Genomic DNA, 12913 nt, shown 5'->3' on the forward strand with positions numbered 1-12913 from the left:
ATTAAATGAGGTAAAAGCACTAACTTTTATGAACTATATGTTCCTACTCAAATAATTTGTTTCCCTTTTAACTTTTTCTAATCCTTTTTGGTGAACTCCTCTCAATTTATGATGGTGGAGTAGGCCCTGCCCAGAGCCAGAAATGAAAAATCATGTATTAGTATATAACAGTGATGTCATTCGTGGAGCTGAAGCAAAAGGATTGCCTGGAAGAGGCCCTGATTCCCTACCCACGTTCTATTATTTAATAGGGCTAGCTTTATAGGTGTTGGGCAGTCTGTCCTGTGGCCGTACCTGAACGTATCTTTTACCCACCAAATCGCTAAATAAGGACATGCTCTTTCTCTTTTCTTTTTTGTCTCTTTCTCATAATCGGAACCCCCATCTAATAAATTAGCATTTGGTATTATGAGCTCCATTATTTCTAGAGTAAATTGAGTGTTTGTGTAGATGGGGGAAACCATAAGGGAATTTACCTTCAACTTCTAATTTTTTTTTATTCTAACATATATGAAATCTCTAAAAACCATTTAATTTAATGGCTTAATATATCATTTGGCCCCTAAACTTATTCAAAAAATTTGATTGACCCATGAACTTTCAACGTGTCCTGATAGCCCCATTAACTTACATAAAATGTTCAGTTAGCCCCCTGAACTTGCACAAAATGTAATCAATTGATCAATCGATTGCAAAAAAATAAGTTAAATGTGGAATATGTATTACACGAGTCTTAGAAAAAGTAAAATGACCAAAATCGAGATATACGCTTCTAATATTAGAGAAGACAATTTGTATAGTTGAGCAAGCAATAACTTCATTTTTCATCTATTTTTTAATTATGTAATGACATTATAAGATGCGTGGAATACATCTTCCGCATTTAACTTACTTTTTTTTGCGATCGAGTGATCAATTGATTGCATTTTACGCAAGTTCAGGGGGCTAACTGAACATTTTATGCAAGTTGAGGGGGCTATTTAGACACTTTGAAAGTTCAGGGGACCAATCAAACTTTTTAGACAAGTTCATAGAGCAAATATATTAGGCCTAATTTAATTCAAAACATGTTGCTCTTATATTTCAATGTTTAAAATAAGATTTTTATTGTTTTATTATGGTTATATTACACATATATGGTAAAGAAACGATTCTTATGGCATCCCGCCTGAGTTTGATTCTCATTACTGTTATTGGATTTTTTATATATGAAACATTGTGTAAACTCTTTCTATGATCTTATCGAGACTTTTCTGGTTTGGAGGTAGAATTACCCTTCTCTCCTTAAACTTTTTTTTAATAAAAAAACATCACACATATTAAAAAAAATTGATTTTGAAATAAAAAACTTAAGTGTTGTTTGATGAAATTGAAAATTACGCTACATAAAATAAGGGTTGAATATTATAAACTAAAACTATTAAATATTGTAAAACTATTAAAGTGATGCGCTAAGAAATATTTACACGTGGATCAATATTACTTTTCGAATTCGAAAGATTTAAGGGAATTCTCCGATCTGGAAAAATGGATATTATCTAAATATGCGAACATTACCCTTCAGCCACGTGAAGAATCTCCACCGCTCGTCCCAATGACCGCATGGTTAAGGAGGAACAACTGTTGGATCAAGTTAAACAGTTGCACAAGGGATATGGGACAAAGGCAAAAGTGCACCGGCCGACACTTCATGGGTCCGAAAGCTTTAGACCCAATGAAACGAGAACATCTGGCAACATGCTTACTACATGGTAGGGTGCACCATATGATGACAACACGGTTTGATCATGACAGAGCCAACTGATGGAGAATACGTGTCCGGTAACTCATTAGGGGAAACTCCTAGAACGATGACGACTACTCTTGGCTGTCGATATAAATATAAAATGTATATTGATATATAAGGTATGTAAACACAACAACCATCAATACTTTGATTATCTTCAAACTTTTTCAACATTTGCTAACTTAACTATTGGAATTGACATCTGTACCTCTTTCTCGGACTAGTTATTATTCTCACCTCGGGCTAAGGAAGGAAATTCCAAAAAACTATTCATAGCGATATAAAAAAATAAAGTATCAAACTTAAAAAGTTAGTGGTTTTATTTGGTAAATAGTTTTTTAAAGTAAAATTAAAATTTGAGCCACTTTAAATGTTTTGAATAGTCAAACATTTAATATGGGTGTTTGGTGAAAGAGAGATTCGAGAAAGAGTTTATTAGTTGCATAAACCTAATTTGAAAATGCTCGATTTGATGAGTTTTTTCACTTTATCTCTTTTCGAAAGAACATTTTACCCATCTTTAACCCCAAATATTCTTATTTATCACAATTTTATACAATCAGATATTCAAAATTAGCTCATTATTTGACAGAGAAGGACAATATATTTAGAGAATACGTCAGTCAAACATGAAAGTTCAAACATATCTGCTACCAACCAAATACAATTGTTCCATTTCTCTTATTTTCTCTCCCTCCAAAAAACCTGTCTCTCTCTTCTCTCTCTCTCTCTCTCTCTCTTTTTTCCCCAGGGCTTGGACTTGTTTGAGCATATGGAGAGACCAAACTCCGAGAATGGTAGGAGGAAACGACTGTCAAAGACCAGAGAAATTGTTCGGATGCAATGTCCTCCACCACCGGCGCCACTCCTTCCCATGGTTAGGCCTAGGGCTCCGCCTCCTAATCAGGCAAAGCTAGCAGCTATAGCCGTTGATTTGAATGTCCGCCTCAGATCAGCCGAGATGCCCACCGCAATGCAGGAGAGGGCGTTTCGGTGCACCAGATCAGTTCTCGACAACAAACTTAATCCTACTCAGATTGCCATGTCTCTCAAGAAGGTAATTATTTCTTGATATTGCTTATAAAAATTGGGGGCGGACTTTAACTTTTCTTACAAAATTTGTACTTAGAAATTGATTTGAGCAAATTTAAATTTTCTCCCGGAGTTGGGTGATCTAACGTGACACGAGCATCTCCGCGCCTGATTGAACCATGTTTTGTTATACAGGAGTTTGATTCAGTGTACGGACCGGCATGGCATTGTATAGTGGGGAAGAGTTTTGGATCATTTGTGACACATTCGAGTGGGGGATTTGTGTATTTCTCGGCGGACAAGCTTTCTTTTCTTCTATTCAAGACGGAGGTTCGGCCAGTGAAGAGGCTGCTGCCTCTTCCTCCGCCTTTGCTCAAACTCAAAATTGATGCCTGAAGTTTTTTTTTTTAGCATTTATGTAAAATGTGATCTTGAAGTAGTCTGCAGCAGATTTTTTGGAAATTGATTATTGTCCGTGCACCTGCAATTAAAAAAAACTGGTCAAAAGCTGGCTCTTGCAAGAATGTGACCAATCAATCATATTTTAATTAATATCTTACGCAGAAATCAGTACGGAAACATCTGCAGACAATATATTCTGTGATTTTTCAAAACTGATAATCAAATCTCCTTTCGCCTCTGGTGAGTTAACGTTTTGGTAACAAGTAACACCCACAACTAATAAACCACGGTTTGGTTTATTAGTTCTTGATCCAAAGAGACTGTTTGGTTTTATTACGAGCCTGTCCCTAGTTCTTGTGGGCGCAAAAATATTGGTACACAGTAATTTTCACATGCATCTTAATGAGCAAGTGAATTTGCTTATTCACCATTAGATATAGGCTTATTAAATCTAAGCCTCAAGATGCTTTGAATCTCCACCTTAGGATTCTAATAAACCTAGATCTAACGGTGAATGAGCAAATCTTAGACTGTATTGGTACAAGGCTTTGTAAAGAAAGCTAGACTGTATAGGTGGGCCTGTTGGGCTTGCCAGCCCACTGTCCACATACCTCATCAATGTAATTTAAAATAAATATAATATTATATACATTAAATTAGGTTGAATCCAAATTGGAATAAAAATATATGGGTTAGATTTTTGATTTTTTTTTGTACAATTCTAGTTAGAATATACAATTTTGGCAGTAAAAAAAAAAAATATTGGACCTTCAGTTATAAAACAATAATTATATTTTGTAAAAATGTGATAGAAGTTTTTGTAAAATATTAAATAAGGGAGTCTTAAATTTATAAATTTCCCACATAAATACGACAATTATATATTAATAAAATAACTAGAAATAGTTGATTCCTTAATGCATTAGGATTGAAGTTATCTTAGAAGTAGATATAGAAACCCAAACCTTCAAATAATGGTGTCCTTTTCCTTGTCGGACATCAATTGACCCCTTCCTTCTAAGTTCTATATATAAGCTAATTAAGCTAACTCTGATTTTGTTGTACCGCCAAACGAAGAGAATAATATCGATGGATGAATCTGATTCTTACATAGATTATTTAATGGGAACTGGAATTCTAGATTATGATGATGATGATGCTGCATGTGAAGACTCATACACATCAAGGACATGTCTCCCACGTACACATAAATACTATGATATGGATGATGACATGCCAAGGATGAAGACACCCCACCCCCAAACTACTGCGTGTTTTCACTTCCTCAAGTTTATACTCTGCATCCCTTAGATTTTATCCTTTATTAATTTCATTGTAATGCTCTATTCTTTTTATGCAGCTCTTCTTATTCAAATTAAGATTATTATTTTTTTCATATAATAAAAGAATAAAATAGCTTAAAGCATTTATACTTTTTTCCGTTCATTTTTGAATTTGATCTGTGGCCTCTAAATTTAGACTTATTAGATCGAAGAGTTATGATAATTTTAATAACTATATTCTAAAATTTTAATAAGTTTAAATTTAACTGTTAGTGACTGAATAATTGTGTAAACTTTCTTGGTCAGAATCTCTTCCCTGTAAAGTGCCGTTTGGATCGGCAGAAATAGTCTCTGATGTCAAAGTCAGTATATTATTTAAGAACAATAAAAATGATCAACAAGAGTTTTAGGAGAATTAGTAACCTAGAATACTTCAGAGTTTAAGGAGAAAACTTTAATTCTTCAATTTTTTTCCATTGTGGTTTAGTTGAGAGCAAAGTGAATGTTTAGAGATAAGAAACTTCAAAAATTGTGATTTTAGAAAATACAGTAAAAAAATAGTTACATAATAAATATGGTTCTAAACAATTTAATTATTGAACATATCTATTTTAGGCCATAAATGGTAGGATAAATCTGTTGTCTCCATTTCAGTATCCTTTGTATGTACCTCACACAAAGTGGTCCCAATTTAATTAAAATAATATGTTTTATGAATCAAAAGGACTCACACAATAAAGATGGATCACTTTTTATGGGAGGAACATGGAAATGGACACTGAAATGGGATAAAAATCTGATGTCCCTTGTTGAGTGTCCCCTTCCATGTCCCCCATTTATTTAATTACAAGTGTCTATTTAATCCTAATCAGCATCTAATTTTAATTCCAACTCTATCAATGGTTAACCAACTCTAACGTTAACTCTGTTAAGTTTCTGCACCAAAAAGGTCTCTTCTCCTCAACATATTTTCTTTTGAATTTTTCTTCCTATTCTTAACAAAGTTGTCCCTTCGGATTTCTTCAGATTCTGTTTTCTTCAAATTTTGATATTTAACTGAGTTCTTCCATCTGATTTCTTCCAAAATTCTGTTTTCTTCAGGTTTTGAATTTTTACAGAGTTCTTAATTCCAATTTCTTCCTATTCTACTTTTCTTCAGGTTCTGATTTTTAATAGAGTTTTTCCTTCCTATTTCTCCGATTCAGAAATCATTAGCAAGAAGCATAATGAACAACTTCCCCTAAAATTTGACATAAAAAAACAGTTGTAATTACATCGTTTCAAACTAATAATTTTCTGAAGAAAAATTGGAAGAGAATTGGGTTCAACTAGGAGGAGAAGAGAAAGAAAATTCATTAATAAAAATACAAAATCAGAAGAGAAATAAACATGTAATCGGAAGAGAATGAAAATGTAATCGAAATTGAGAAGAAATCGCAACCGGAAGAGGAAGAACTTTGTTAATTGAAGAAAAACTTGAAGAGACGCGTTGGTGCTGAAGGAAGGAGATAGGTTGTTAAACGTTAACAGAGTTCATAAATTAGAATTAAGTGCTAATTAAATTGACACTTGTAATTAAATAAATTGGGGAGAGGGAAGGGAACACTCAACAAGGGACATCAGTTAATTAAAATTTAGCAATTATAATATTAAATAACTTGTATACTATGTTTTGAAGTTTAGCAGTGATATCGTCAGTAAAGCTCACATAATATATATTTTACCCATAAAAAAGTTGTCGGTAAAACTAGTGTATTATTTTAGGAGGCGATTGTTTTGAGGCTTTCAAGAAAATGGTAAGGAAAAGAAGAGGTTTCATTCATTTTCTTGGTGTTTATTTTTTTAATTCAATAATTCTCTTTACTCTCTTTTAGTTTTGGATTTATCCCAAATTTCTCTAATCTCATTACCCAAACCCCTCTAAGATTTTCCATCCCCCCCCTTCCTAATTTGAACACTTACTCTCCTTATAAAATTTTATTTTTATTTTTTATTTTGGTCCATATATTTATTTATTTTTACTTTTTTAATCCTTAGATTAATTTCACTTTTGATCCTTATATATATATATTTTTTATTTTTCCCTCAAAAAATATTTTTGTCTAAATTTTTCTTTTTGGTTTTGTTTTGATCCTTATATTTATCTATTTATATTTTTTTTATCTCTAGACTAATTTTACTTTTGATCCTTATACTTATTTGTTTTTATTTTTTTATCCAGAAAAATATTTTTGACAAATATTTTTTCATCATATTATTCAGTTTTAGTATTTATTTTTAATTATTTTAAAATGATTGTTTTCTTTTTTGAAAAAAAAAATGTCTATGCATTTTCCTTGATTTATTTTATTTCAGTTTTCTTTGTTTAATAGTCTTTTGATTTTTTTTTGGTAAAAATAGTCTTTTGATTTTAATGGTTGAATAAATTAATTTTCATTATATTTAAATGTAATTAATTTATTAATACAGACACATGCGTGTATAGAAATTATTGTAAAAAATACAACTCTGTGATATATCATTCTCATTGTGGAACTGAAACAAACACATAAAGAAATTCAGAGTCATTCCATTACTATCTCCTTATTTCCATTTTTTGATTTCATTATGTTATTTCTGCGCGAACCACACACGTCCTAATGTTAATGTTGCTCCTCAAAGAATGTTGACCATACTCTAAAATTTTAATAAGTTTAAATTTAACTGTTAGTGACTGAATAATTGTGTAAACTTCCTTGGTCAGAATCTCTTCCCTGTGAGGTGCCGTTTGGATCGGCAGAAACAGTTTCTGATGTCAAAGTCAGTATATTATTTAAGAACAATAAAAATGATCAACAAGAGTTTTAGGAGAATTAGTAAGTATACCTAGAATACTTCAGAGTTTAAGGAGAAAACTTTAATTCTTCAATTTTTTCCATTGTGGTTTAGTTGAGAGCAAAGTGAATCTTTAGAGATAAGAAACTTCAAAAATTGTGATTTTAGAAAATTAAAAAGTAGTTACATAATAAATATGGTTCTAAACAATTTAATTATTGAATATATCTTTTTTAGGCCATATTTAGTAGGAGAAATCTGTTGTTTCAGTATCCCTTGTATGTACCTCACACAAAGTGGTCCCAATTTAATTAAAATAATATATTTTATGAATCAAAAGGATCCACACAAAAAAAATGGATCATTTTTTATGGAAGGAACATGGAAGGGGACACTAAAATGGGAATGATAGATTTTCTCCCATGTATGGTCATTTGATTGAGTTAATTAAAATTTAGCAGTTATAATATTAAATAACTTGTATACTATGTTTTGAAGTTTAGCAGTGATATCAAGTAAATCAGTAAAGCTCACATAATATATAATTTACCCATAAAAAAGTCGTCGGTAAAACTAGTATACTATTTTAGGAGGCGTTTGTTTTGAGGCTTTCAAGAAAATGGTAAGGAAAAGAAGACGTTTCATTCATTTTCTTGGTGTTTATTTTTTTAATTCAATAATTCCCTTTGCTCTCTCTTAATTTTGGATTTACCCCAAATTCCTCTAATCTCATTCCCTAAAACCCTCTGAGGTTTTTCATTCCCTTTCCCCCCTCTTACTAATTTGAACACGTACTCTCCTTATAAAATTTTATTTTTATTTTGGTCCATATATTTATTTATTTTTATTTTTTTAATTCTTAGATTAATTTCACTTTTGATCCTTATACTTATATATTTTTTATTTTTCCCTCAAAAAATATTTTTGTCTAAATTTTCCTTTTTGATTTTGTTTTGATCTTTATATTTATCTATTTATATTTTTTTATCTCTAGACTAATTTTACTTTTGATCCTTATACCTATTTGTTTTTATTTTTTTATCCATAAAAATATTTTTGACAAATGTTTTTTTATCATATTATTCAGTTTTTGTATTTATTTTTAATTATTTTAAAATGATTGTTTTCTTTTTTGAAAAAAAAAATGTCTATGCATTTTCCTTGATTTATTTTATTTCAGTTTCCTTTGTTTAATAGTCTTTTGATTTTAATGGTTGAATAAATTAATTTTCATTATATTTAAATGTAATTAATTTATTAATATAGGCACATGCGTGTATAGAAATTATTGTAAAAAATACAACTCTAGAATATATCATTCTCATTGTGAAACCGAAACAAACACATAAAGAAATTCAGAGTCATTCTATTACTTTCTCCTTATTTTTTTTTTTTTTATTTCATTATGTTATTTCTGCACGTACCACACATCTCTTAATGTTGCTCCTCAAAGAATGGTTCGCATCCCTTTTGTGTGCTTTAGCCTTGGGTTCCTCTTTTATATGTAAAAGAAAAGAAATAGATTTTTGTTCCTAAACTAAAAGATCAGGTAAGGTAAGTTTATCCATTTCTAAGGCAACAAAAATTTAAAATGAAATTTACACGCCATCTATAAATAAAAGTTAAGTTAATTAAATTTCAAATCTGTCGAGTAGATAAGAAATATTGGTGTCCGCTGTGGTTACTTTGCTTTTTACAAAGTACCGTTACTTAGTGTGGTTTTCACCATTGGATTAATTTTCTGCTTCATCATCCTAAAAAGGTATAAGCATCATACTAAATATGTAAGCATCATACTAAATATAAAAGGTTGGAAATGAAACTTAGAAATTAGGATAGGGGTTAATACATCATTTGTCTCCTGACCTTATCCAAAAAGCTTGATTAACCCTCTAAACTTTCAAAGTGTCTCGATAGCCTCTTAAACTTGCATAAAATGTTCAATTAGCCCCCTAAACTTGCATTAAAATGTAATCAATTGATCACTTGGTTGCAAAAAAGTAAGTTACATACGGAAGATGTATTGTACGAGTCTTAAAAAAAAGTAAAACGACCAAAATCGGGATATGTAGTTCTAATATTAGAGAAGACAGGTTGTATAGTTGAGCAAGTAATAACTTCATTTTTAATTCATTTTTTAATTATGTAATAACGTTCTAAGATGCGTGGAATCCATCTTCCGCATTTAACTTACTTTTTTGCGACCGAGTTATCAATTGATTACATTTTACGCAAGTTTAGAGGGTTAACTGAACATTTTATACAAGTTCATGGGGATATCGGGACTCTTTGAAAGTTCAGGGGGCAATCAAGTTTTTTAGACAAGTTCAAGGGACAAATGATGTATTAAGCCTTAGGAAAAAGAACAACTAAAATGACATGTAAGACATTCTAAAGCTAAATCAAGTAGACCAATGTGTACGAAAAGAGTTTTTATATTAAGCATCCAGTCTTACATGTTATTTGAAGGACCCTCAATTCATATTTGGATACGTGTAGTGTGACTTCACGTAATAATTAAAATAGTAGGGTCTTTTATAATATATGTGGATCCATATTAAACGCGTCAAAATATGTATGGAAAGTCCTACATTTGATATGAAAAACCGAATGCTTGACAGTACGAAACTCATTTCCAATATTGACCGGATAAGGAGTGTTATTACTTGTGATGATTAATTGATGATTATTGTTAAATGCTAACAGTCAAAACCAACATCTGCAGTGCAGCCACGTATCATTTAGCAGTTATTTTTCATTTTCCATTTTTGAATTTTCAATCTGAATCCTTTCCCACGAATGGTTGCATCCCTTGGCATACCATATATATATACATCTGAGAAAACCAGTAACAAAAAATTCTTTCAATTCTCTCCATCTTCTAAATCAAAACACATTACAATATCTCTATTCATGCAATTTGCTTCAACAAAATGCCTCCGGCCGCTTTATTTGCCCGTTTCGAGCAATCAGTCACTGCTGGTGCTTGGAGATCTTATCTTGCAGAGTTCATCTCTACTTTCTTCTACGTATTTGCAGTCGTCGGATCTGCCATGGCTTCTCGTATGTCTTCAATTCCTTCATCTTTATTATAATGCGTTTTTCTCATTATCGTTATCGATTCGTCGAACAATTTTGGTAATTGATTGTGTAGGGAAATTGATGCCAGGAGCAGATCCGTCGAATCTTGTAATAGTTGCAGTTGCGACTGCTTTTGCACTTTCATCGGCTGTCTACATCGCCGGCAACATCTCCGGTGGACATGTGAATCCTGCGGTAACATTCAGCATGGCCGTCGGTGGCCACATTAGCGTTCCCACTGCTTTATTTTACTGGACTTCTCAGATGATTGCCTCTGTCATGGCTTGTCTTCTCTTGCAACTCCTCGCAGTTGGACAAGTAATTAGTAAAACTAAATTTCTTCATTCCTATCGTTTTGAATTATGAATTAGGGATGTCAATTTCGGGTAATCATATCAAAATCGTCTTATATTATGTACATGTCAACAGATTTGTGATCTACTTTGATTTTGAATATTTCTCTAAATCATATTCTAGCCCTAATTACGAATTTCTGGCATAATTTTAGAATTGAAATTTGCAGAGTATTCCAACGTATAAAATAGCAGAAGAGATGACAGGGTTTGGAGCATCTTTTCTGGAAGGAGTGTTAACATTTGGTTTAGTATATTGCGTATATGCAGCGGGAGATAACCGGCGAAGTGTGGTCGGAGGAATTGGACCGTTGATGATTGGGTTGATGGCAGGAGCCAATGTTTTGGCATCAGGACCTTTTTCAGGCGGATCAATGAACCCAGCATGCGCATTTGGAGCTGCTGTTGCAGCCGGAAAGTTCAAAAATCAAGCAGTGTACTGGGTTGGGCCCTTATTAGGGGCAACGCTTGCTGGACTTCTGTATGATAATGTTGTGTATCCTCATCGTGTTGTGGATTGTGATGTTGTTGGACCCTAATTTAATTTGATACTTCCAAACTTGCCATTTCAAGTTTTTTTTTTTTTTTTTTTTTTTTTGGTTTACCTGTAAAATTTGATTGCTAATTTTTATTTATTGTGGAATTGGATTGCTAGTTCTTTTCTTTTCTTTTTTAATAGGATTGGATTGTAGTTGTAATGTTAATAGTTCTCTTTTATATACGAATTTTTTTTGTACTTCATTTAATTTTATTTTTATTTTGAAAAATTGTACTTCATTACTAGTTTTTTTTACCCGTGCAATGCACGGATTCATCTTAATATATAAATATTAATAAAAATATAATTTAATAATTACAATTAATGATATAAAGGTGCTATATAAAGTGGTGAATCCAGGATTTGAAGGAGGGGGGCAAAATTCTACGTAAAAAAATTTTAGACAAAAAATATAAAATTGTTCAATTTTTTATGACAAAAAATGCAAAATTGTTCAATTTTTGGTGACGAAGAATGCAAAATCGTTCAATTGTCATGCATTATTTTCATGTTTTTTTTATAAAAAACGTAAATTATAATGTTTCCGACGGATAATCATCCATTTCCGGGGTTCTCGGGTTGTTACGCATCAAATATCCCTAACGTTTTGGGTCAGGTGTAATTTTACCCCTAACATCTAAAATGGTGCAATTTTACCCCTAATGTTTGTAGCCAATAGCAATTTTATTCCTAACTTTGATAAATTTGATCAATTTCAAACACTATTATAAAATACAGTCATTTTTTTCTTTATTTTGCACCAATTGCATATCAATTTTGTAATTTTGTACCAATTCTACCCATAATGTTGATAAATTGGATCAATTTCAGACACTATTATTCATGACCGAGAAGACAGTTTGATGAATTATTTCTCAAATTGACCCAATTTATCAACGTTAGGAGTTAAATTGCTCGTGGCTTCCAACATTAGGGATAAAACTGTACCATTTTAGATTTTAGATGTTAGGGATAAAATTGCTCCTGACCCAAAACATTAGGGGTATTTTTGCACTTTGACCCTTATTTTTGGATTTAAATTTTTTTTTTAATGGGATGAATGGGGGGTTGACCCCCTGCATCCTCCCCTGGCTATATAAATTAAATATTATTATTTTATTTTCACATTTAATTTTTTTATAGATAAATATAATAATATAATTAAAATTAATATATTATATATTATATTATAGTTTTTATCAGTAAAAAATAATGAAGTGACACATCAGCTCCATCGTTACTGTTTTATATTATATATAGATTTGATCACAACTTGAAATATGATATACTTTAATCATCATGAAAGCTATCTGTGTATACCTCTAAATTTAAGATCGCTAACTTAAAAGACTCTAAAACACTCAAAAGCCAACATTAATTGGTGCATTTTAAAATACATTAATTCAACTGTAAAAGATTTTTGACATTGTTTTTTTTTTAAATTTAAATTGATTTATGAACCTGTTTAAAACAAATAAATACCATAAAAACATAGAGAGGAGGTTTAGTAAAGAAAAAAATCACGAAATGAGTAGAGAAGATTCAAAATAAATACCATAAAATTAATATTGAAAACATTTACCATTTTATTACAAACATTAATTATAATATTATATTATTAATG

General features: G+C 31.2%; 2 protein-coding genes across 2 annotated transcripts; both read left to right on the top strand.

Moving 5' to 3' along the window:
* Positions 1-2454: 2454 nt before the first annotated feature.
* LOC136226807 (uncharacterized) lies at positions 2455-3393 on the top strand. Its single transcript, XM_066015498.1, has 2 exons — positions 2455-2843; positions 3014-3393. Exons 1-2 carry the CDS (start codon positions 2559-2561, stop codon positions 3212-3214), a joined length of 486 nt encoding a protein of 161 aa, XP_065871570.1. The 5' UTR covers positions 2455-2558; the 3' UTR covers positions 3215-3393.
* Positions 3394-10215: 6822 nt separating this feature from the next.
* On the top strand, positions 10216-11290 carry LOC136217538 (probable aquaporin TIP5-1). The gene is made up of 3 exons (XM_066004119.1): positions 10216-10380; positions 10472-10716; positions 10922-11290. Exons 1-3 carry the CDS (start codon positions 10251-10253, stop codon positions 11288-11290), a joined length of 744 nt encoding a protein of 247 aa, XP_065860191.1. The 5' UTR covers positions 10216-10250.
* The last annotated feature ends 1623 nt before the right edge of the window (positions 11291-12913 follow it).

Source organism: Euphorbia lathyris, chromosome 1, assembly GCF_963576675.1.
Source record: "Euphorbia lathyris chromosome 1, ddEupLath1.1, whole genome shotgun sequence".
NCBI classification, from domain to species: Eukaryota; Viridiplantae; Streptophyta; class Magnoliopsida; order Malpighiales; family Euphorbiaceae; genus Euphorbia; species Euphorbia lathyris.

Excerpts from the sequence above, each read along its gene's own strand:
- LOC136226807 (XM_066015498.1), top strand. The coding sequence starts at position 2,559 with ATGGAGAGACCAAACTCCGAGAATGGTAGGAGGAAACGACTGTCAAAG. Across the intron at positions 2,844-3,013 it reads TTGCCATGTCTCTCAAGAAG|GAGTTTGATTCAGTGTACGG; the intron begins GTAATTATTTCT and ends TTTGTTATACAG.
- LOC136217538 (XM_066004119.1), top strand. The coding sequence starts at position 10,251 with ATGCCTCCGGCCGCTTTATTTGCCCGTTTCGAGCAATCAGTCACTGCT. Across the intron at positions 10,381-10,471 it reads CGGATCTGCCATGGCTTCTC|GGAAATTGATGCCAGGAGCA; the intron begins GTATGTCTTCAA and ends TTGATTGTGTAG. Across the intron at positions 10,717-10,921 it reads AACTCCTCGCAGTTGGACAA|AGTATTCCAACGTATAAAAT; the intron begins GTAATTAGTAAA and ends TGAAATTTGCAG.